The 25,673-nt window shown below is 51.1% G+C and overlaps 1 protein-coding gene across 2 annotated transcripts in view; it reads right to left on the bottom strand.

Moving 5' to 3' along the window:
- LOC119389207 (laminin subunit gamma-1) overlaps window positions 1-24,922 on the bottom strand; it is a 234,219-nt gene extending 209,297 nt beyond the window's left edge. For both annotated transcript variants that reach the window (XM_037656412.1, XM_037656427.1), the window contains exon 1: window positions 24,554-24,922. In XM_037656412.1, the coding sequence (XP_037512340.1) occupies window positions 24,554-24,907 (354 nt within the window). In that variant the 5' untranslated portion in view covers window positions 24,908-24,922. The remainder of the gene's footprint in view (window positions 1-24,553) is intronic.
- Between the last annotated feature and the right edge of the window lie 751 nt (window positions 24,923-25,673).

Here is a 25,673-nt window from a genome sequence, read left to right as displayed (position 1 = left end):
AACATGCACTAAAAAAGTCATAAAATAAAGAGAAAAAGAAAAGGCAGCTCAAGATTACAGTCACGAACCGAAACCGAAACGAAAGCTCTTTTTTGTTTCGGCGGCGACATCCTGTGCGAAGCTGTGGAACTAAGTCACGGGTTGAAAAAAAAATGCGGATCTGTCACCAGGAATCGAACCGATGACGGCGCGGTGAAGCCGCGCTCTGAACTTGAGCGATTAGCTCGCTCAGCCACGGTGGACGCCTTGTGGCTGGTGGTAAGCAAGGGTTTATCAATTTACCACAAGCATTTGAAGGACCGCGTTTCAAAAAACGCGTTAGGGAACAACGTTATGCCAATTGCGGCAAGTTGAGAATGGCTTCAAACGAAGGCTGAATGTCAGGACTACATGTGATTCCTGACCACTAACATGACTTGCTTAGTTTTACGACAGTGACCGCTTTTGTCTCGAAAAACAGGCCACATTTTTCGCCATTTCCATAGACTCCCATTGTACAATTTTTAACTGCTCTGGGAACAAAATTGAAGCTTACTGCAACATGATCGCTGCACTCTTCTCGAGCGTTTATGTTCCCAGAAGCGCTCTGTGGTCTGCGTTTTTCAACATTCACCCTCTACACTTAATTATTCGAGGAAAACTCGCTATTTCCATTGAAAACGCGCTAGCTTCGCGCCGCGGCCGCCAGGGGCGCTGGCTGTTAAGTGTCCACAAAAGCTGGATGTCTAAAAAAATGATGATGTGATGTATTATGAATGCGTTGCTTATTTGCCCACAGACTGATGACTATGCGGTTAACAGTGTGAATAAATGAATACATGAATAAATAAAACTTTAAGGACGCCTTTTATTTTTCGCCACTAAACGTAACGTAGCCGACAAGATAACAAGGGCATCTTCCACAACCACTAGGCCCTGGCCTTCCCTTTCCGCGCGACTCCATAGCTGTCTATAGGCCTTCGTTTTAACTCAGGCGCTTAGCGGAAGCTTTCCATGACGTGCCAGAGGATCGCCTTCTTCTTTATCGCCTCAGCTTGCGCGCATTCACAAGCACGAAGCTCCCGCGGGCCTAGCCACTCTTTAGGGGTCATTCAGGCTTTCTACTTCAGGCTGTCGCCTTAATAATCCATCTCGAAAGTTCACTAACACGACCATGGGCCGGTAGAAACCTTGTCGCAGCCCAACGATATGCGCGGCACGGTCGTGTTATGCACTGAAGTGGTAATGCAGCGTTATGCGAACCGCACTGCAGGAGCCAACTTCCGAAATTCATGCGTCACCTAACACGAAAGGTAAAATGAGATACTGACGGATATGGACCGCCTATAGGCAGGCACGCCAGTTCATACTTTGAACTTCACCATGCGAGAATGACCGTCGAAAGTGAACCAGACTTTCTGGTATGTCTGTCACGCTTTTTTTTTTCTTGGGGGGGGGGGGGGGGCTCACATGTGAACATCTGCGTATTATATATACACACGTATGTAAGTGTGCGTGCGTGTGTGTAGAACTTCCGGCGCATGACAGTGCGAAAAAATTCGAGGAGGGGGAGAAAGAGCTGAAGACCCCCGCCCCCGAAGTGTCCGAATAGTGAAATTTCATCTCGAATCGAATAGTGCCGAATGGTGGCCAAAAATATCGAATATCGCATCGAATATGAATACAAAAGATTTTACTAAAAATTCAAAGATCAAAGAAATGAAATCTGCTCATGTCCTCAAGCACATAACGTGGTCAGTGACTGCTACCGAAAGACTACAAATTGCCGTGCAGAAACACGAGCTGTTCCAAATGACCTGGCTTCAGGCTCTCTCACCGTGATGTTGCGGTGTTTCCTGCAGTTGAAAACATGCGCTCACTGGGCACCTCAGTAGCAGCGATGGGAGAAGCAACTCTGGCGACACCTGGATAACGTGCAGCTCCATGCTCTACACTGCGGCATTGGCGACTGCACAGCGTGAACAAATGTTCACATGTGAAGCCAACCACCGAAGGTTTCGCGGGCCAAAGTCGGCATGTTTTACGGCGCTTGCGACATACGCGACCGAACTGCGCAACAAGTCCCTGCCTTCGTTTAGGAAATGATGTTGTGAAGGGGTTTGCAGTCTTCTCATGCGTTTTTTTTTTTTTACTGTGCGGATGTGACATAATCTCCTTAGTATAAACATGAGCTCGCTTCTGAACCAGGATATCGGTGAAAGTTTTAACGAAACAACTACTGTAGCGACGTTAACGTTAGTTTTAGCCACACCACCCTAGCCAAGTTGCACCATTGGCCTTTCTCGAGCTTCAGATATTCGTCCCGTCGAATTTTCCGAGACGTGGAATACTAGCAATTCGAAAGCCGAATTCGAAACTGGAATATTCACACACCTCTAATGTTTAACATATAAAGCAGGGGTCTCAAACACGCCGCCCGCGGACCTCTCGCTTGCGGCCCTACCCTCACACGACTGTTTTCGTCCCGTATGTTCATCTTTTTGTTTCATGCCGGGGTCCACCAAGACTTTGCTGACGTACTGAAGTGGCGAGCTGGTTCGTGGCGACACTTAGCCCGTGGCAAACAGGACACAGGTGTCGTGTCCCCTGTGTCCTGTTTCCCAAGTCTCGCCATGAATTCGCTGACGTATTTCCATCACGGATATGACGTTGGTAAAATGTACGCTAGCGGATGACGAATAAAAAACTGGAAGAAAAAGTTGTGTCGCCGTTAATCGAACCCACGACCACTCGGTCCGGGGCTCAACCCACTGCGCTACCGTGCGCGAGACTCCACAAACGCGCCTTATATCTTTCACACATTCTATTTCGCACGGTGCTCTTGGTTGGCGGCACGGTGCCGTCTGGGAGCAGTGCGTCATGGCACTAACGAGCGATGACAGGCAGCGATTCGGCAACGACGCAGTTGCGGCGTCTCGATGGAACGCCGGCCGCGCTAGCATCGAGGAGTCGCCCACGTTCTTTGCCTTTCGCTTCGTGTTAGCGTGTGACGGCTCGTTGTCGGAGCAGTGCAGCTTCCACAAACACCAACGGTGTTCCGCCTTCAAGTGCGATAGCACCGACTAATAAAACTGTTGCAAAGACGATGTCGACGGCGAATGTCGCGCCTTGGTGGAGGGAGACAGACGCATTACGCGGCAGCGCACACCTTGCCGTATCTCTCGTCACGTAACGACGCTTTGAAGGAGTGCATATCGAGTACCCGTGTTCATTATGTGCATCTTGGCGCGGGATTCACGATATTATGTCTCCAGGTTCCATCGTCACAATATGCTAAGAACTTGAGCTACCACAACGGTTAAATCACGATCATGGGCGTTAGTCGTCGGGATGGAGATGTGCCACTAGGCGTCAGCGTGGGTGAGTCCACGTCAAACGGTGCTGCCAAACACCAACAGACATTTTACAAGCTCTGATTTATCAATGCACAATAAACACTTCTGCGAAGACACGGTTCGCTTTCGTGTTATACCGAGTCTTGTTTATTTCCTTAATAAGTACGTTCATGAGCTACACAAACGTGAATGGTCTCAAGGATTTTTTTCTGAGGCACCCCATGCAGTGTGTTAAGATATAACCGGGAAACAAAAACTATATTTCGAGACCGGCGTCCAGATTCCAGTCATTCGGGAGAGCAGTATCGATTCGATAAGTTTCTCGAAACCTGACGTGAAATCTGACATTTTGTTAACGACCGCCCACTGCAACTTTTTCACTGTGTCCTTGCGAGTTTCGTGACAGCAGGCCGCTAGCTAATGTGACCTAGCGACCCCTGATACAGCTTATCTCTCTACAACCGTGCAGTGCGTTAAGAGCAGCAACAAAATCTGCCGTATATTTTTTATCTGAGAAAATTGGCATTTCAGCTAAGTTTGGGAAGAATTCAAGGACGAATAAAAGACATTTCCGCCCTGCACTACGCGATAAACTTCGCTGCATATGAAACGCTCCAAAGCCCAACTTTTGCTTTTTCCCGCCAAATCAAATAAATTTTACATGAATCGTTAGTATTCTTTTTTTCTGCGTGTGTGGAGCCGTGTTACACACAGATCAGCGAATTTTTAGGCATGAAAATTTTTAAGCATGAAATGCTGCTACCTGCTGTTGTCGGCGACCTTCTATTCGCCGCGAGGTCAGGCTACTATAGGTGGCAGCACCGTCGCCGCGTTTGTGTGGATAGGCGGTCGGCGGCGCGTATACAAATGTACGCAGCGGCGCTTCGCCATCGGCGGTTTGAGTCGATTGTCGGCGAATAAAACGCGTTGACTGCAGCCTAATGGTGTTGTATACGCCCTCCATTGCCACATTAGCGCACGGAACCGGCCTAACGTTCCTATTACATATGAGAGATGCGCAATCTGCCAATCAATGGGCTACTGGCCTTCGGTCACATTTGTGTTTTGCATTGCGATCGATGTTTTTTGTTGCTTTACTTGCACCTGTTTAAATTGTCTTTTGCCTAAACCACAATATAAATAGTGTTGCTCGACTGAGCCAGTTAAGTATTCACTTCTTGCTCTAGCGGCTCCAAAAAAAGAGAGTGTGTATTTCTGCGTAATTAGATGAAGTAGAACTTTGTGCACTCTGCTTTTCTGTTTGCGTGAATACGCGTACTGCTGTAGAAATGCGTGGCTTCAGGTCTTTTTTACCGCTAACCGTCCTCTGCAGACGCTAGTTCATGCTTTGCGGAATCATAAGGATTTCCATATCGCCAACACATCACGAGGTGGTGTCGCTAAAGTTCTGCGTTCACACCTCGACATTTAGTTTTTTTTTTTTTTCGTTTAGGGCGGCGCTAAATGCCCTGTGTGATGCGCTTGAACGAGAAAGTGGCACCCACATTGAAATGATTTTTGGCGAATGGACGGTACGATGGTTAGACCTAGCGCCATACCGACACGTGCATGTACTCACATAATAGAGAGCATACAAGTCTCGTAAGGCGAAATGCTTATTTATATTGTGTAGGCATACGTACAAGCATTCGATACTGTTCTAGCACAACGGAATAAGCTATAATCTGAGGACGTGCATGACGTACGCACACATGCGAACACGGTGTGGCTAGCAGACGACGCAAGGAGCCATCCACACCACGGGGTTTTGTCCGCTCGCCGCTAGGTACCGACTCTCGCGATCTCGCGGCCAATAATGACCTCCCGCTACGCACCAGAGCCGTTATCCGGCACTCAGACGGGATCATAAGGGCATAGTTGCATGCCGAAATTGCTATCGCTGCTACTCGCCTGTGAGGGTCACCGCCATTCCTGTGACGTCATATTTTAGATGCGAAGCATCTTATCAGCGAACTCGATCCGGTGGTGTCCACGCTCCACTGCGCATGCGCCTACTCTCTCTACCACTCTCCTCCTTTACGCAGGCGTTCGGTCTCCTTCTCGCCCCCCCCCCCGGCGCTGCAGCCTGTAAACCCACTCTCTCCTCTCCCTCCCCCAATTCATATAAGCGCGTGCGCTCGGTAAGCTTCCGTCATTCTCGCTTCGCTCCCCTTCAGATGAGTTGTAACGTCAACGTCGGCGTCATTTCGCTTCGCTCCCGTTCACATGAGTTGTAACGTCAACATCGGCGCCAGTTGCAGCAGCACTCCAACCTCTGCCGAGATCGTCGCGGAGCAGCAGCGCAGGTCTCGCTACGTAATGATAACACAAACATTAAATACAAACAGCACACACTAACGGAAACGCCGAGTGAACGTAAACGGAGACTTGGTGCGCCCCCAATGCTGCTTAATATCCCCTCATGGTTCCCTCTAGCGAGAGATGGTGTAATTTTTTTCGCACGCCCGGAGTAACCACATTGCAAAATGAACGCCCAGACTATTTCTTTTTTTCTTTTCTAGACCAACAGGAGCTGGTGGACAGGGCAGGATATGCGGCTTCCTGGACTAAGAAGGCTGCCCACTTTGGGCGAAGAACTTGACTTGCCCTCCAATAAGTATTTATTCTCGCTCTCTTTAACTCAGTTCAGCATTTTTTTTTCGCGACGTACATAGGTGCACTACATTAGAGACACGATTCCCACCACCTGATCAATACGCAACGCAAGTGCTTGCCACACGCAAATAAGGTGACTGGCTTTTTAAGTGCAATGGTCAGACGGTATAGAGCAATAAGAGGTGCACGAAGTGTACATGTCACTTGGTCGTGACTGTGAAGAAGACAGCACTCCGGCCGTCTTCACAGACAGACTAAACTCTCTGTTTGGGCGCACTTCTGCCCGAGAAATGAAAAGTCACGCGGTACAGTGATATTTCCTTGAATTCACGCGATACACACATAGCGGCTAGAACACTCGTCGGGCGTCGAGTAATCTGATCAGCGCTAAGGTGCGTCAGCAATTATGCATGTACTGTCGAAGATTCCAGGCTTATCGTTGGTGGCCGCCCTAGTCCGAGAATAACCTCTACTGTTCGGGTTGCGCGTTCAAGCTTATCAGAACAATCCAAAACAATCGGGAGTGTTCGACATTCCGGTGCGCGCAAGACAGTGGTTACGCGTGTAACGAGTCCGGTTACATAAAAAATAGCAGTAGAAGCATTGCCCTTCTCTGAAAAAAGTATCGCCCCGATGCTGCAAAAGAAAAAGAATTGAAAGGAAGAAACGTATACATGAATATAAGAAAGGCACAAAAACAAGTGTGAAAATAAAGTCCTAAAAATTCCCTAGCGCGCACAGAAAGGCTTCAGGCGCACCACATGCAGGCCCTCGTGGCGTGCCCGGCGCCGCTCAGAGTTCGTCATGCCGTCGGGGACAACCTGGCATTCCAGTGCGCCGAGACGTCAGACTACCCTGTACGGTCCGAAATATCGTCGAAGAAGCTTCTCGCTATGTCCGCGACGGCGTATCGGCGTCCACACTCAGACACGGTCACCGGGCTGGTATTAGACGAAGCGTCCTCGAAGATTGCAAAGGCGGCTGTCGGTCGTCTGCTGATCCTTGATTCGTAGGTGGGCGAGCTGTCGGGCTTCTTCGGCGCGCTGAAGGTACAGCGCAACGTCTAGGTTGTCCTCATCACTGACGGTCGGCAGCACGGCAATGTTGTATGCGAAGGTTATGTGCGGAAGGATGGCACCCCATATCTTGTGTTCGACGTCAACGTACGTTGCCAGCATGTCAGCGAGGGTTTTATTTAGCGGCTCTGTCAGGCCATTCGTCTGCGGGAGGTAGGCCGTTGTCCGGCGGAGACTTCTCTGGCTGTATTTCAACATCGCTTGCGTTAGGTCCGCCGTAAAAGCCGTACCTCTGTCGTGATGAGGACTTCTGGAGCACCGCGACGCAGCAGGACGTTCTCAACGAAGAATTTCGCTACTTCGGTGGCGCTTCTTTTAGGCAGGGCCCTGGTTTCGGCTTAGCGAGTAAGGTAGTCTGTGGCTACGACGATCCACTTGTTGCCGGACGTTGACGTCAGACTTGGGCTCAGTAAGTCCATCCCGATTTTCTGGAACGGTCGTAGAAGTGGTCGATCGGCTGAAGAAAGACTGCTGGTCTTGTTGGCGGAGTCCTGCGTCGCTGACAGTCTCGTCATGTCCTTACGTAGCGAGTGCGGCAAGTCGCGGCTAGTAGTACTTTTCCTGTATTCTCGCAAGCGCGCGGGAAACACCGAGGTGTCGAGCCATCGGGTCCCCGTGTAGGGCCTGGGGGACGTCTGATCGCAATGATGAAGACACCACGAGGAGGCAGTTGGCTCGTGCTGGCGAGAAGTTCTTGTTTAGAAGAACGTCGTTTTAACGACGTCAATCGTCGTCTAAATACGTTGGGTACAACGTAGGTCTTGCTTTCTAAGTATTCTGCCAGGGTCCTCAGGTCCGGACCACTTCGTAGTTTTTCTACGAAGTCGTCGAGACTGATGAGTCCCAGGAAGGTGTCTTCGTCAAGATCAACAGGAGCGTGGGACAAGCAGTCGGCATCACAATGTTTTCAACCGGACCTGTAAACCACGGTGATGTCAAATTCCTCAAGTCTGAGGCTACACCGTGTGAGGTGACCTGAAGGGTCCTTGTGGTTTCCTAGCGAACAAAAGGCGTGGTGGTCGCTGAGGACCTCGGAGGGCCTGCCGTACAAGTAGGAACGAAACTTGGACGTTGCCCAAATGATGGCAAGGCACTCCTTTTCTGCCGTCGAATAATTTGTTTTCTGGGAGAATCTGGCTATCGTGCACCAATATTGACTGCTGTGGCTGAGGGTTTACAGAGGCGTAGCCTACTTGCACCACATCTCCCATAGCCTCAAAAAGACAGGTAGTAAAGCAGAAGTTCAGGTGTTGTTTTCTGCCCCTGAGCGCCTTCAGGATCTATGTGGACGCGTAAATAAAGATGGGCCAGCGGCCACTTGCTCCGCGCAGCAACGCAGACGTTTTGTGGAATGCACGCGCAATGTCGTCTATTGTATATCCTTGTAATGCGATCAAGCGTATATCGGGCACAGTGGCAGGTGCTTGAACGGCAGACTCAGGGATCACTATTATAACGTCAACACAGCTGTTTCCGGTCAAGGCATTGCCTAGAAGGACTGACAATTGGGCACGTTGGTACGAATTCATACTACTGAAACGGCGCCACAAGGGAACACGAATGCGCACGAAAAAGAGGACACGAAACACAGGCGCCGGCGCTTGTGCTTCGTGTCCTCGTTTGCGTGCACATTCGTGTTGCCTTGTGGCGCCGTTTCAGTAGTATCATTGCATGGCCGACATTGTGGATACGTCCCACGCTTTGAAGGTACAGTCAACCACAAAAGTTTGCGGACCACGCGAGCGCGTGCCAGACTGCCTATCCGCGCCACCTAGCGGTACGCCACCTAGCGGCGACAGGGGCGCTCTCCCGGATATGAGCCCTCTTGGTACTCGCCTGCATGTTAATTTTTTATTCCCGTGCATGACATTGTTAGTTCGTTGTGTTGACGCAGAGCGCTGTCTGCGATAAGACCGCCACATATCTGCCTTGATAGCAGTATCGGAGCAATCACTGCAACCTTTGTCGACTGGTGTGCCAGTGGGTAGATAAGTTTCACGAAGCGCTGCGACGATTTTTTTGCGCGACGTTTACTGGCGCACTTTGGTTGGCAGCATCTTGGTCCAATGAGTGTTGCTGCTTCTGCGTCTTGAGAGAAATGGTAGGGAGGTGTTTCACTGTCATCAAAAATAAAGAAAAAGCGGATGCATAGAAAATTTTCTTTCACACATAGGCGCATCTTCGCATCAGTCGCTGAAAACGTAGTAGACTTGCTTCTCGCCACGTGGTGATTGCCTATTTGGAAAGATGCCGCTCCGTGTTCCACTTGACGAAAGAAGGCACATGGTGCGTTTATTTATAGAGGGAATACCTCAGCGCGAAATCTGCCGCCGAACCAACAGGAGCCGGACTGCCGTGAACAGGATTATTCAAGCTTTCCGCGACGATGGCAGATATGGAGTGGGCGTCCAAGGGCCACGACTGAGGAAGAGGCTGATCCTTTTCAAAGTGCAGAGGATATCCGAGAAGCGCTCTCGCTCACGGTGTCGTCTGAGACTGTAAGAAGAAGGCTGAGTGAGCTTGGCCTGCAGTCTTTCGTAGCAGCCCAGAAGCCCTGCCTCTCAGACAGCCAGCTACAAGAACGACTCATGTTCGCTACAGCAATGAAAGATTGGACAACAGAGGAATGGGGCGATGTCATCTTTAGCGACGAGTCAACTTTTTCCACGCGCTGGGACCAACGGAAGCGGGTTTGGCGTCCACTAAACTGCAGGTGTATTTACAGTGTATTGGCAGTTAATTCACGAAGCTAATTCTGCATCACAACATGTTTCACGTAAAATGAGGTTTTGGATATTACGAGATTTTTCTGTAGTGGTATTATGTTGAAAACATGAACGATTGTTTCATAGTACTACGTACTCTGAAGCTAATTAAAAGCTGATAGTGGGTCTTTCGGTACTATCTAATGATGTTCGCACGTTTTCTATTGCAACTCTTTAACAGCATTATAAAGTTCATACGCAAGAGGAATCACAACATTTTTAGACGCGCCGCTGGAACCCAATTGTATGCTATTTCTTGCAGATATCTGCCTAATTTCACACAGAGTGTTCTATCCAGTGGACGATGTTCCGTGAGCGTGTGGGGAGCAATCAGCAAAGATGGCCTTGGTCCCCTTGTGCGTCTGGAAGGGCCCTTCACCGCGTCACGGTACTGCGACGTCATAACCAGACACCTCGTTCCGTATGCGCTGGATGGTCCCTTCAGCGACGGCTGCTACTTTTTTCAACACGACCGCAGCCCGATCCATAAAGCACGTATCGTCCAGTCATTGCTAGAAAAACATGCTGTTTGCCAGCTTGAGTGGCCTCCATGTGGCGCCGACTTGAATCCCATAGAAAATGTCTGGGGCATGTTGAAGAAACGGCTGTCCACACGAGCCAACCGCGGCCGCACGGCCGATACGCTGTGGCAAGCGATCGCACAAGAATGGGAAAGCCTGCGCGGTCGACCGGAGATTACTGAATATTTGTACGAGTCGATGCCCACACGCATCAATAAGGTGCTAGAAAACGGCGGCACTTCCTTGAAGATCTTTGAGAGATCTATGTTTCATGACACTTCTGTAAATGTCTTGTGAATAAATTCATCCCCTTCAGACACGAATTATGATGCACTGTCTGCAAATGCGTCAAATGCGCATGGCATCTTTCAAGACGCTCACTATTACATTCCAAGAAAGAAAACGAAGCAATGTGCTGTTTTGTGCCAGTTTCAGTAAAAAAATTTAATTAGCGTGTAACTCATTATCTAATTATTCTGAAATCAGTCAGCTTCAATGCTTTCATAAAAAGAATCAACTATTAGGCCCGAAACGCACGCACACTTGCTTTTTCGGTTGTATTCGTGTCGACCAGAGAAAAAAAATACTCTTGACGTTGGTCTTGGAACGCGGCACGTCGAACGATCGTCTAACATGGTAGTGTCTCCAGCAAAGTGATCATCTGCAGCAATACGCAGGACAATGAAGTTAACTGACCGCTAGTTGTCCAATCAGGAAGCGAACACGAATGTGCACACTGAGTTTTAGGTCATTTGAAGAAACACGTAGCGTGGGACGCGCCTCCGAAGTTCGAGTCCCCAAACGAGGACGCCGTGTCGCAAAGGGTTATAAAAGAGTCATCGCACCCGATTATTTCTTATTTTTCTAAATGTAACCACTATAGCAGCGCGGTGGTTCGGGCTTTGCGCAGCAAAACCTGGGCGCAGGCGATCAAATCCCGGCCGCTACTGTCACTTAGCGAGGGGGGAGGAACGGAAAAATTCTGCCTACTGACTAAGCATCTGTGTCCCATGGCTGCCTCACCGCTCACTCACGCACTCACGAAAAAAAAAACAGCGTGGCTACGCGAAAATAGAACTGATAACAGCCGAAGAATACGCTGTCTGATTACTTGTACTGATATTCTGCTCTCAAAATATAAGCAAGTAGCCCTGGCTAACAAAGAGCGCGTCACGTTGACAGAGATAGGTAGAAAATATTTGCGCACAGTGCGAAAATAGACAGGCCATAGATTTAAGGAGGGATGTGTCTTCAACGTAGCGCTGCTGTCGATCGCTGGTGACGTAGCGGAAGTGTCGCGAAGAGGCTCTTGGCCACGCGCTCGCGTGGTCCGCAAACTTTTGTGGTTGACTGTACGGCAGTGCTTAGACGCTCATCCCACAAGATGACCAGATTAATAATCGAAGCTGCACACATAGAAAAATATGATTGCGCATGTGTAGGCAAGGCGGCGCTAGCGCTGATCGAGAAAGAAAATCAGTCTCTTGATATGTATAGTTATATAAGTGAGCGGTTGTAACGAGTGCACGAAAAGTGCACGGGGTTGTTGAACAGTAGTTTATTTTCGTGTGTTGATATATATTTCATGCACTGCTGCAAATAAGAGCAGTTGTGAGTCCGCGCTCGAGTGTGTGCTCCTTCCGTCCCTGTCTTCTTGCGCTTTTATTTTTGTTACAATGGTAGCAAACTAACTAGCCCACAGGCAAGCACTAACAAACTTCTTTCCGCCTTTGAGAAGGACCGGCTAGCATAACTTATATGACCTTTTCCTTGAATTAACAAAGCGCCGAGGCCTACACCACTTGCGTCAATGTGGATTTCGGTCTGTGCGTCTTTGTCGAAGTGGCCAATTATGGGCGTTGACTGATAACGTCGTTTGAGTTCTTGGAATGCTTCTTCTCGGGGCGTTTCCCATTTGAACTCGACGTCTGTCTTCGTTAGGGGCTCGGCGATGCGGGAAAAGTTATTTACAAAGAGCCTGTAATAGACACAGGGACCGAGACCTTCTTGTCCCCGGGTGGCTGGAATGTAGCGTCTTCTGGGAGTCGAGGCGCACTCCAGCCCTGCTGATTACATGTTCTAAAGAGAGAAGCTCTTCGTATGCGAAGAGGCACTTTTGTGGCTTCGCTGTAAGCCCTGATGACCTGATTGCTTGGTGTTCGTCAAAGCTTGATGTGAAGACGACAACGTCATCCAAGTAGACAAGTTTGCCACTTCAAGCCTGTCAGCACTGTGTCCATCACGCGTTGTAACATTGCAGGTGCCGATCAGAGTCCGGCATGACCTTAAGCTCGAACAGGCAATCTGGCTTGATGAAGGCGGTTTTCTCTCGGTCCCTTTCATCGAGGCCCGTATTCACAAACCAACCTTATCGTAACGCTATAAGGCGGCCTTTCGTAAGGAAGGGAGAAGTGTAAGGATAAGAAAAGGCCGCAGTGCGTTTCATAAGCTCGCCTTATTCGGTTTTAAGGTAGCCTTATGGAAGGCGGCCTTGTCGTCATAAGGAACGAGCATGGGAGCGAGGCTATGAACATTTACTGGCTCATTGTTGGTTTATTAGCAAGAAAAAAAAATGCTGTATGCTGCTCAAAACAATAAGAAAAATGCAGGAACGCATACCCGTGCAAGTTTCGGTAAGAACGCGCCTCGTCTTGCCGCGCCGTTTGCTCCTTTTCTTTGTTCACGTTTTACCGTTGCCATAGCAACCGGGGGCTCGCGTAGACGCGCCGCCACATGCGGAGACAGATGCGCCGGTCGACGAAGCGCTGGTTTCAACGAGGGCACCGACAGGCGCATGAAGTTGCGAGCGGTTTTTCTCCGTCTGCCTGCGTGTGTGGCTGTTTGCGTGGGTCATGCATAAGCTTGTTACTGAGTGCGACAGAAAGGCGAAAATTGAATTTCACTGAAGATCCAGCGCTTGTAATCGACTTGAAAGCGTCGCATTGTCATAGCGAAAAATTGTGTTAGCACGCGGTGTTAATGAACGACAACACGAGAAAGTGGGAGCAGCTCAAAGAAGCAAGAGCGATGTGCGCACCGAGGACCGGCTACGTGAGTGCAAAAATGGGTAAAAATATCCCATCCTGCAGTGAAACACGCAGGATTTCGCGCCGTACCCGACCGGTTTTGTCACACGTTTCATAATGCGGGGCAGTGTGGAAGTCAGCATTCGCAATTTGAAAAGTACCTGCGCCGTAGAAACAGAGCGCCACCAGCAGCTGAAGGAGTGGTGGCACGGGCAAACCAACGTAGTGGGGGCCGTTTGGAGCGGCAAGGTCGGGGACATGAAGTGCCCGCTTCGAGAATCTGCTCCGCAGCCCATCGTCGCTGAACTATTCCATTTCATTATGATGGTCGCCCAACACTCGCAGCGTTAATTGCACATATGGACGCCGATCGCGCACGTCACCTATTCTTTAATGACACTGTAAACTTCTAGCGGAATCAGCCATAGCGCGCCGCATAAGTGGCGCCTTAAGGCCCGTATTCACAAACCGACCTTATGTTAACGCTGCGGCCTTTCGTAAGGAAGGCAAAAGTGTAAGGATAAGAAAAGGTCTCAGGGCATTTCATAAGCTCGCCTTATTCGGTTTTAAGGCAGCCTTACGGAAGGCGGCCTTGTCGTCATAAGGAATGAGTATGGGAGCGAGGCTATAAACTTTTACGGGTTCATTGTTGGTTTCATAGCAAGAAAAAATAGCTGCATGCTCCTCAAAAGAATAATACAAATGCAGGAACGCATGACCGTGCAAGTTTCGCTAAGAACGCGCGCCGTCTTACCGCGCCGTTTGCTCCTTTTCTTTGTTAACGTTTTAGCGTTGTCATAGCAACCGGCGGCTCGCGTAGACGCGCCGGTCCACGAAGCGCTGGTTTCTACGAGGGCGCCGACAGGCGCGTGAAGTTGCGAGCGGTTTTTCTCCGTCTGTCTGCGTGTGTGCGTGTGTGGCTGTTTGCGTGGGTCATACGCTTGTTATTGAGTGCGACAGAAAGACGAAAATTGAATTTCACTGAGGATCCAGCGCTTGTAATCAACTTGAAAGCATCACATTGTGATAGCACGCGGTGTTAGTGAAGGACAACACGAGAAAGTGGGAGCAGCTCGAAGCAGCAAGAGCGACGGGCACACCGAGCAGCTGCTACGTGAGTGCAAAAAGGGGTAAAAAGTATCCCATCCTGCAGTGAAACACGTTCGCTTCCCCGCCGTACCCGCACTGATTTTTTCACACGTTTAATAATGCGGGGCAGTATGGCTAGGGTATGTCCACCAAGTCACCATTGACAATTTGAAAAGTGCGTGCGCCGTAGAAACATAGCGCCAGCAGCAGCTGAAGGAGTGATGGCACGGGAACACCGACGTTGTTGGGGCTCGTTTCCAGCGGCAAGCTCGCGAGCATTAAGTGCTCGCTTCGAGAGGCGGATTCTGCTCAGCAACACACCGTCGCTGAACCCTTCCATGGAATTTGGACGGTTCCCAAGCACTCGCAGCGTTAATTGCACATATTGACGCGGCCGGTAGCGTACGTCACCTTTTCTTTAATGATTTTGTAAAGTTTCTTGCGTAATCGGTCATAGCGCGCCGCATAAGTGGCGCCTTAAGGTACCTGCCGGGCTACCTTATCGAACGCCACCTTTTCACGGCGATAAGGTTAAGGAAAGGTTGGATTGAGGCATAAGGTTTGTTTATGAAACGCGTTAAGGGGCCGAAAGGGTAAGCAGAGCAAAATATAAGGATAAGGTTGGTTTGTGAATACGGGCCTTATGCTTCAATCCAACATTTCCTTAACCTTATCGCCGTGAAAAGGTGGCGTTCGATAAGGTAGCCCGGCAGGTACCTTAGGCCCGTATTCACAAACCAACCTTATCCTTATATTTTGCTCTGCTTATTTTTTCGGCCCCTTAACGCGTTTCGTAAACAAACCTTATGTCTCAATTCAACCTTTCCTTAACCTTATCGCCGTGAAAAGGTGGCGTTCGATAAGGTAGCCCGGCAGGTACCTTAGGCCCGTATTCACAAACCAACCTTATCCTTATATATTGCTCTGCTTACCTTTTCGGCCCCTTAACGCGTTTCATAAACAAACCTTATGCCTCAATTCAACCTTTCCTTAACCTTATCGCCGTGAAAAGGTGGCGTTCGATAAGGTAGCCCGGCAGGTACCTTAGGCCCGTATTCACAAACCAACCTTATCCTTATATTTTGCTCTGCTTACCTTTTCGACCCCTTAAGGCGTTTCATAAACAAACCTTATGCCTCAATCCAACCTTTCTTTAACCTTATCGCCGTGAAAAGGTGGCGTTCGATAAGGTAGCCCGGCAGGTACCTTAGGCCCGTATTCACAAACCAACCTTATCCTTATATTTTGCTCTGCTTACCTTTTCGACCCCTTAAGGCGTTTCATAAACAAACCTTATGCCTCAATCCAACCTTTCCTTAACCTTATCGCCGTGAAAAGGTGGCGTTCGATAAGGTAGCCCGGCAGGTACCTTAGGCCCGTATTCACAAACCAACCTTATCCTTATATTTTGCTCTGCTTACCTTTTCGACCCCTTAAGGCGTTTCATGCCTCAATCCAACCTTTCCTTAACCTTATCGCCGTGAAAAGGTGGCGTTCGATAAGGTAGCCCGGCAGGTACCTTAGGCCCGTATTCACAAACCAACCTTATCCTTATATTTTGCTCTACTTACCTTTTCGGCCCCTTAACGCGTTTCATAAACAAACCTTATGCCTCATTCCAACCTTTCCTTAACCTTATCGCCGTGAAAAGGTGGCGTTCGATAAGGTAGCCCGGCAGGTACCTGAGAGTAGAGCGTCTTCAAATCCATCCATGAGAAATACCTTGCGTCGCACAGCCGGTCCAAAGAGTCTTCTATCCGTGGGAGGAGGTACACGTACTTCATGACATTGTTCAAACGACGACAATCGACGCAGAACCTCAGGGTTCACTAATATTAGAGGCCACGGACTCTTGGATGGCTGTATCTGCATCACGTCGACTTGTTGTTTTACGCTTCTGGTTCTCGTGTCGAAACTCGATAGGGACTCTGACGGAGTGGACGAGTACTTTCTTAGGTTATGATACGGCGCTTTGGAAGTGGTGTTTTGTAGCGTTAGCTACACTGGGCCTAGCCGAGCCAGTTTCGCGCGCCTCCTCAAGAGCCGTGCTGCGCATGCGCGTGGATCAGTGATGTGACACAGCTGGAGCAACAGGGCCGGCACATCCCGCGCACTCCGCCGCCGCCGCGCGCGACTCGCCGCCGCCGGTCTGCACTTTCCAGAGGAGTGCCGTCGTAGCCGTGGCAGACATACTAGCGCCGGCGCGCGCGCAGCTATTCGCCTTCACTGCGCTGGAGCCGCTTGATAGCGCCTCTGACTGGCGTTTGCCAGTGTGGTATAGCCATAGAGAAGGAGAGCGCAAATGCTGCTCAACGGCGCAGAAGAGCGGAGAAGCTTAAGTCATCGGATCCCGAATAATTGCCTGGCAAAATATTGTCACGTTTAATACAAAGGCGACGTGCACAAGGCGGCGATACAAGGCCCCAAGTCCCGAACTGGGTCGGCACAGCACAGCCAAAACAAAGGCACTGGCGCGAGAGCTACTGCGTCTTCGTCTGCCTGTTTCTCGCTGGCATATTAAGCGCGTGGCATTGCCCCTCCTCCCGCAGGAGCATCGCCTCGATGCTCAACGAAGCATTCACGGTAAACATAAACGAAAACCTAATGTCATCAATGTCACAATGTGTAGTATGGTTTTAACCGCACCACGTGCACAATCTCGGGTCGTGGCTGTCGGCGTCGTGGTGATTGGCTTCCGTCCGGAAGGACTTCGTAGTTGACGTCGCTCACTCGTCGTAGCACTTTGTAAGGGCCGAAATACCGACTGAGAAGCTTTTCAGAAAGACCTTTGCGGCGCACGGGGGTCCATACCAACACTTGGTCACCCGGTTGGTAATCGACTTGTCTGTGGCGGAGGTTGTAGCGCCGTGTGTCGACGTCCTGTTGTTTCTTGATGTTCACGCGGGCCAGTTGGCGTGCTTCCTCGGCTCGTTGCACAAAACACTCAGCATCTTCGTCAAGATTGTCGATGTTGTCAATGTCGCAGGGGAGCATTGCATCCAACATCGTCTGAACATCACGACCGTATAGGAGACGAAACGGCGTGAAGCGTGTGGTCTCTTGCGTAGCGGTATTGTACGCGAATGTTACGTAAGGCAGCACCTCATCCCACGTCTTGTGCTGTACGTCTATGTACATAGACAGCATATCAGTTATCGTTTTGTTCAGCCTTTCGGTCAATCCGTTTGTCTGTGGGTGATAGGCTGTTGTCTTGCGATGCGTGGTGCAACTTAACTGAAAAACCTGCTCAAGGAGCCTTGCCGTAAACGCCGTTCCTCGGTCTGTGATGACGCAGGATGGAGCGCCGTGGCGTAGTACAACGCTCTCTGTAAAAAACTGAGCGACTTCGGAAGCTGTGCCTTTGGGAAGAGCCTTCGTTTCAGCGTAGCGGGTTAAATAATCTGTAGCGACGATTATCCACTTGTTTCCCGAAGACGACAAGGGAAACGGGCCCAGGAGGTCCATGCCGACTTGATCGAAGGGGGTTCTGGGTGGCTGGATAGGGTTAAGTAACCCCGCAGGCTTAACAGATGGGGACTTTCGGCGCTGGCATTCGCGGCAGGCTTGAACGTATTGTTTAACGCAAGCGGCAAGTTTCGGCCAGTAGTATGACTTGCGTACCCTAGCGAGGGTTCGGGTGATGCCCAGGTGGCCAGATGAAGGTTCGTCGTGGCAGGCAAATAGAATTTCGTCACGAAGCCCTGCTGGAACGACCAATAGATAAGTTTTGTTGCTGGCAGCAGCGTTCTTCTTGTACAACACGCCCTGTCGCAAACAAAAGGATGACAATCCGCGGGCGATATTCGGGGGCAGAGATACGTTGCGGCCTTCTAGATGTTCCATTATAGGTCGCAATCCAGCGTCTGCTCGCTGCCGTGTAGCTAAGTCTGTTATGCTTACGGCTCCAAGAAAAGGGCAGTCATCTTCGAGGTGTTGAGCGGGAGGTTCAACTGGCGCGCGTGATAACGTGTCTGCATCTTCGTGTGCGTGACCTGACTTATACACGATAGTGACGTCGTACTCCTGCAGACGTAAGCTCCACCGTGCTAGTCGTCCGGAAGGGTCTCGTAAGTTCGCGAGCCAGCACAGCGAGTGATGATCCGTCACTATCTTGAATGGGCGGCCATAGAGGTACGGTCGAAATTTAGCAAGTGCCCATACGACGGCAAGGCACTCCTTCTCCGTGGTACTGTAGTTGGACTCCGGGCGTGATAGGGTGCGACTTGCGTAAGCGATGACTCTTTCAACTCCCTCCTGCCGCTGCACGAGTACCGCGCCCAGACCGATGTTACTGGCGTCGGTGTGAATTTCTGTTTCGGCTTCCTCGTCGAAGTGCCCAAGAACAGGAGGTGATGCCAGGCGATGGCGAAGCTCGGTGAATGCAGTTTCTTGTTCAGAGCTCCAAACGAATGGTGTGTCGGCTCTAGTGAGTCGAGTAAGTGGTTCGGCAATTTTCGAAAAATTGCCTATAAAGCGCCGGTAGTATGCACATAGCCCAAGGAACCGCCGAACACTTTTCTTATCGGCAGGAGTCGGGAAGGCTGCTACAGCGGTGGTTTTCTCGGGGTCAGGACGAACGCCTTCCGCGCTCACAAGATGCCCAAGGAACTTCAGTTCTTCGTAGCCAAAGTGGCATTTCTGTGGCTTTAACGTAAGGTTAGCCGACCGGATTGCCTCGAGTACTTGTCGTAGTCGCTTCAGATGTTCGGAGAAGCTGGCTGAAAATACGACCACGTCATCTAAGTAGACAAGGCAGCTTTGCCACTTTAAGTCGGCTAACACACTGTCCATCATGCGTTGGAAGGTAGCTGGCGCAGAGCAGAGACCAAACGGGAGCACTCGAAATTCATAGAGGCCATCCGGCGTGACAAAGGCTGTTTTTTCACGGTCGCGTTCATCAACCTCGATTTGCCAATAGCCACTCTTCAAATCAAGGGAAGAAAAATACTTCGCTCGCTGTAGCCGGTCAAGAGAGTCATCAATACGCGGCAGCGGATAAACGTCTTTTTTTGTGACGTTGTTGAGCTTTCTGTAATCGACACAGAAGCGAAGCGTACCATCCTTCTTCTTGACCAGGACGACGGGTGATGACCACGGACTGTTCGAAGGCTGGATAACGCCATCGTCGATCATTTCCTTGACTTGCTCCTTAATGGCTGCGCGTTCTTTCTGCGAGACACGGTATGGCTGTTGGTGGATAGGTCTTGCGTCATCGTAAGTGATTATCCTGTGCTGCGTGATTGGCGTCTGACTCACTTTAGACGATTGAGCAAAGCACGTCCTGAATTCAAGTAACAGCTCTCGCAAGGCCTTCTTGTGCTCTTCTGACAGTGCGTTGTTGATGTCAACATCTGTTACGGCTTGTCCATCGCGGCTACTGTCTTCACACGTAAACACTCAATGACGTCCTCCAAGGCTTCAGCGTAGGCGACGGCAGTGCCACGGAACAGGTGACGATGCTCATTTGTGAAATTCGTGATCATGACCTCGGCTTGACCGTTCCTAATGTCAACGATGCCTCGTGCCACAGAAATTCCAAGCGCCAGCAACAGGGAGACGTTGCACTCTGCCAGTGTTTCACCATCACTTGTTCCTTCGGAAGACACCTGAATCATGATACTTGCACGAGGTGGTATTGTCACACTGTCGTCGGAAACACGAAGGGCGGCTGTACGGCGGCAGGTGTCCTTTGACGTAGCCTTGACTGTAGAAAAGGAAATGCAGCGTCTGCGTAGGTCGATTATGGCACCGTGTTCCCGAAGAAAGTCCATTCCGAGAATTAATTCGCGGGAGCATTCGCGTAGCACGAGGGAGCTGACCAAAAACGTGGAACTTCGTATTTGTAGCCTCGCAGTGCACACACCAAGCGGCGTGACAACATGTCCTCCAGCAGTGCGTACGTGGGACCCTGTCCAAGGCATGATAACTTTCTTCAGTAGGCTGGCCAATTTTCCGCTAATAATCGAGTAGTCAGCGCCAGTATCTACTAGAGCAGTTACATTCCGACCGTCGATAAGCACAGGTATGTCCATTGAAATGTCGCCAGGCTGGGATACATGCGTCGTCGAATTTCCGTCGGTCCGATGTCTCGTCGATTGGAGGTCGAGGTCTTCATCACGTCGATAATCAGCGGCCTCGCCTCGAAAGGTCGCTGGCGTCAGTTTTCCAGGTGAGGGCTCGGAGATCGTCCTTGCGGCATCCGACTCCTGTTGCCCGAATAGGATGGCGACCGTGGTGATGGTGAACGCGACTGACGCCTGGGTGGTAGACGCTGCCGAGCGATAAAATCTTCAATTTCGGGTGGTCGCTGTCCGAACCGGGGACGGGGTGAATTGGCAGGAAAACCCTGAAGGCCAAGTCGCCGGTACTGGCACTCTCGGTACACGTGACCCGCCTCACCACAGTGGTAGCAGAGCGGTCGTCGGTCCGGCATGCGCCAAATGTCGGATTTACGCGCTGCGGGCCGAGTGTCCTAAAATAAGGAACCGCCTGTGCAGACTGAAGTGTGGCATACGGGGTTGCTGCCGATAGCGGCACTGTTGCGGGTGAGATGTGTCCGAATGTGTCGGCATAACTGGCGTGCTGGAAGCCGCTCACCGGAGGTGGTGTCACCGACGACGGGACGGTGCGTCTCAAAGCGTCGGCGTAACTCACACGTCGAGGTTCACTTGAAGGTGCGAACGCCTGAAGTGGTGCAGGAACCTGAACAGGTGCTTCGCGACGATGCGCTCCGAGCGCATGCTGCACTTCTTCGCGTATGATGCTGGCGATGCAGTTAGTGGTAGGCTGCTGCTGCGCCTGGTGCAACTGTTGCAGTTCGTCGCGGACAACCGAACGTATAAGCTGCCGAAGCGTTTCCACGTCAGTCGGGAATGATCCTAGGCTGGTAGTATAGGTAGCATTCACTTGCCGATCATACTGGTTCCGCTGCTGCAGCGCCTTCTCCATGGCGACGGCTTCAGTGAGGAACTCCGCAACCGTCTTCGGCGGACTACGAATGAGTCCACCAAAGAGCTGCTCTTTCACACCTCGCATCAAGTGTCGCAGCTTCTTGTCTTCCGGCATGTTTGGATTGGCTCGGTTGAACAGATGGACCATATCCTCCACGTACATAGCCACACCTTCATTAGGCATCTGAATACGGGACTGGAGGGCCCATTCAGCTCGCTCTCGACGATCAGGGCTGGAGTACGTCTCGAGGAGCCTGCGACAGAACTCGCGCCATGATGTTAGGAGGCCCTTGCGGTTCTGGAACCATGTACGAGCACCATCCAGAAGACTGAAGTAGACATTCCTGAGTTTCGCGTCTTCGTCCCATCCATTGAAATCCGCTACGTGCTCGAACTCAGCCAGCCAGTCTTCCACGTCTTCAAAAAGACCACCACGGAAGGGACTCGGCACGCGCGGTTTTTGCAGTGTGTAGTAAGCGGGTGCACCTGCAGCTGCAGCAGCAGGGATGGCAGCAGGGGTGAGCGCAGTAGTATCCTCCATACCTGTCGACGTTGAAGTTGTACAGCAGGGCACAATCTCGGGGGCCAGTCCCCGAATTCTCCGGCTAGCACGGTGTACTGGCGTAAGTTCCGGTTTCTGGTTCGCGTTCCTGCTACTGGAAGGGGTCTGTTGCATAGGTGAGATTACCCAGCGCCTCCACCAATAAAATGTCACGTTTAATACAAAGGCGACGTGCACAAGGCGGCGATACAAGGCCCCAAGTCCCGAACGGGGTCGGCACAGCACAGCCAAAACAAAGGCACTGGCGCGAGAGCTACTGCGTCTTCGTCTGCCTGTTTCTCGCTGGCATATTAAGCGCGTGGCAATATATATACATGTGCCACATAATACGTATACCGTGTGTGTGTCATTGGGGCAGCAGTAAGCGTGATAATCAAGCTAATCCGAGACAATCAGGAAAGCTAAGAATAATCAGCTGAACCTTTGCTAACGCTACGTTATCCTGGCATAGCCGAGCTAAGCCACTGCAACATTTTTTCGAACTCTTGACGACGACGAAGAACAGACCCTGTACTGTTGGTGAAGGCTTCGGGGCTGTTCGTATTCACAAGTGTCGTCTAGAGCGACGACGTTGTGACCGTCGACCACCAAGTCGAGGTCACTAGTTCGTGGTCTGGTGTTACAGTTAGGCCGCGGCGTCGGATCACGGCTGTGTCAGCTTTTTCGGCTGCTGCTACGTCGAGTCGTGAAGCCTTCTTTCGGCAGCCAAGTTTTGTCGACAGGGCTCTGCAGGGCTGGCGGCGTGTTCTGAAGATTTCGTCATGACGTTGTCGACGGCGACGGAGGACCTTCGGTATTGCGACGGATAACACCACACCTCCATCGGTTTCTGCTATTAGTTTTCCGGATATGGGCTCACGGATCGGGCAGGGCTGGTGTACCCGGCATTGCAATGAGGTGTAGCGGCCTGGTGACGGAGAACGGGAAGTTCGTCAGGGTGTCCACGGTGTTCCTGCGAGGTAGCCGGCGAGGTAGTCCGCGATATCGTTCACCGCTCTGAGGACACAGCGCTTTAACAGCGAAGCCACGCAGTACCATCTCGCGGTACTGGCAGCGGCGGTAGGCGTGGCCCGCCTCCTCGTGGTAGCAGAGAGGCCGGTGCGCGCCAAACGTTGGTCTTCCGCGGAGCGTAGCGCTGGACGACCGCCGGAAGGCGTGATGTCGATGGCGGCGCTGACGACGGAACTGCAGTAGTGCGGCGTCTTGGCGCTGTCGCGCGGGTGGGTGCAAAGGCTGACAGCGTAGCTCATGGCTGTAGGCTGGGGTGACTGCACGGGCTCAGGTGACTGCTGAATTTCCTCACGGACAATATCAGCAATTGCCTGTACTGCGATTCGGAAAACATCTTACGCAGTTCTTCACGCACCACCGCTTGGATGGTCTCGTGCAGGTGCTGAGTGCTTCAGCTTCGGCGTAGTTGGTTGACGGTAAGCGGCGGTTGCACTGCCTTGTCCGCATCTCAAGCTCCTTTTCTGTTATCGTGGCCTCCGAAAGAAAATCGTTGACAAACATGGGCGTGTTGCGAACAAGTCTCGCAAACAGTTCTTGCTTGATTCCTCGCATTCGGAAGCGAATCTCCTGAGACATAGCGGGGTCGGCGTGACGGAGGGCCATTACTTCGGTGTACTACATCCCGACCTTCTCGTTCCCTAAGTTGTACACGGCTCCCTAGCAGTGTTTCGGCCCTTTCCCTAATTACGACACTTACGAAGGTTTCCAGGAATGCGGTGCAAAATAGATCCCAGTTGGTCAGGGTGGCTTGTCTGTTCCTAAACCACATCCTGGCGCCATTTCGCGGGCGAAATAAACCTGGCGAAGGTTCTCGTCGCTGTTCCAGTTGTTGAATAGGACAAGCCGGTCGTATTTTTCCGACCAGCTTCCCGGGTCTTCACATGGTGATCCGCGGACAGTCCCTGGGCATGACGACTGTTGTGGAGGACACAGCGGACGTTGCCGCAGTGCTCTAGTGGTAGACCTTGTTGCCTACGGCTAGCTCGCTGGATGGGGTTGGCGTCGATGTCTTCCTCGGGACTTGGGCTGGGTTCACGGCTTGACGAGGGTGTCCGGAACATGAACGAACAGCACCTCCCCCAGATGTCACGTAGTAGTGACAGTGAAAAAGACGGCACTCGTGCGATTAAGGACTAAACTCTTTATTTGGGCGAACCTGTGCCCGGAAAATGAAAATCCAAGGTACAAGCAATTCACGCGGTACACTGATAGCGGCGAGAACAGTCGTTGGCCGTCGAGTAAACTGATCAACGCTAAGGGGCATCGGCATTGATACATGTAGCATCGAAGCTCTACAGCTCGCTTGCGCGCTCAAGCTTATCAGAACAACAAAACAATCGGGAATGTTGACATTCCGGCGCCGGGCGCGCACGACAGTGGTTACGCGTGTAACGTTCACATTAGGAATAGAAGCGCGCGTGGCAAAGTATAACCCCGTTTACATGAATGCGCATCGCTTTTGCCGTCGCGCTTGGGAAAGACGATGCGACGTCGTTTACATGAGTCCCATTAACTCTTCGGAGGCCTTTTCTCCCCCTTGCAGCGGCCACGTGATGTCGCGTTATAGCGAGAAAGAGAAAACGGGGCTCCACGGTGACTCACCTGCAGTAGCTTGCTGTGCTCGAAGTGGAAAGCCGAGGGCCGTCCCTCGAGCGTCGAGAAGGCCACGTTGCCTCCAGACAGCGGGGACAGGCCGCTGTACTCGCCCGTGCACAGCGCCTTCGTCTCGTCGTCGCGCGTCGCGTACGTGCTCGACTGCAGGCCGTACGTGTCGTGGCACGTTGAGCTGTAGTACTGGTACGGCACCCAGGGCGAGCCCGGCCGCGTCCGCTTGTAGACCGCGAAGCTCTCGGGTCGCATCGAGTGAAACTTGAGCCGGATGTACGTGATGTCGAAGGCACGTCCTAATGAGGGGCAAAGGAATAAATAAAATGGGGACCAGGTATTTTGAGGCATTCCGAACACATCTCTCAGTTTTCGGAAGCTTTGCTTGCTTTTACTCAATCGTCATCGAGGCATACGAGAAGTGTTACCGAGAGCAGGGGGCTACGTGAGCATAGGAAATAAGCAATGGACGACAGCAAAAGTTTGTGTTCCGAAAAAAGAGAGAGAGAGAGATCCAGCCAGTATTAGCTGGCGACCAACAAAACGGTAACCACACTATGTTGGTCGCGTAACTATAGTAACAGAACAGATTTGAAAATTCAGGCTTTATGCCTATAGACCCATGAAATATTCTGTTTTTTCTCCCATAGCATAATCCATAATCTTTTGACCATGCTTGTTATAGTAAAGGGTAGCATCGGAAAGCAAGAGGGAGAGAGCGAGAATTTATTTGAAGGCGGAGAGGTCGGCCTGAGCTAGTGCGCTCTAGCCTGCTCTGGCACGTACGAGAAAAACGGGTGTGCCCGCGAATGTGAAACGTTCAATCGCCGAAATTGAAACAAACTACCAGGAATACTCGCGATTCCGCGAATATAAGGACGTCTAAATTGCTTCGCTTATTTAAAGATAACTTAGGTCAGTGTGACACAGAAACGTTACGAGAAACGTTATGTTGGCTGCACCTGCAAGTTCATGAATCTAAGCGCGCTTTTTAGTGCGGAGCACTTTAGGGGCCCGGGCTGTCGTATGCTCTCGTCGCTTGACGTAACGCAGGCAAAAACACGTATATACATACAAAAAAAAAATAGGAAGCGAGCAAGAAAAAGAAAGGCAGAAA

Source organism: Rhipicephalus sanguineus, chromosome 1 (assembly GCF_013339695.2).
Source record: "Rhipicephalus sanguineus isolate Rsan-2018 chromosome 1, BIME_Rsan_1.4, whole genome shotgun sequence".
Taxonomy (NCBI): Eukaryota; Metazoa; Arthropoda; class Arachnida; order Ixodida; family Ixodidae; genus Rhipicephalus; species Rhipicephalus sanguineus.
The sequence above is the reverse complement of the archived record's forward strand: the minus strand, read 5'-3'. Positions and strand labels throughout refer to the sequence as shown.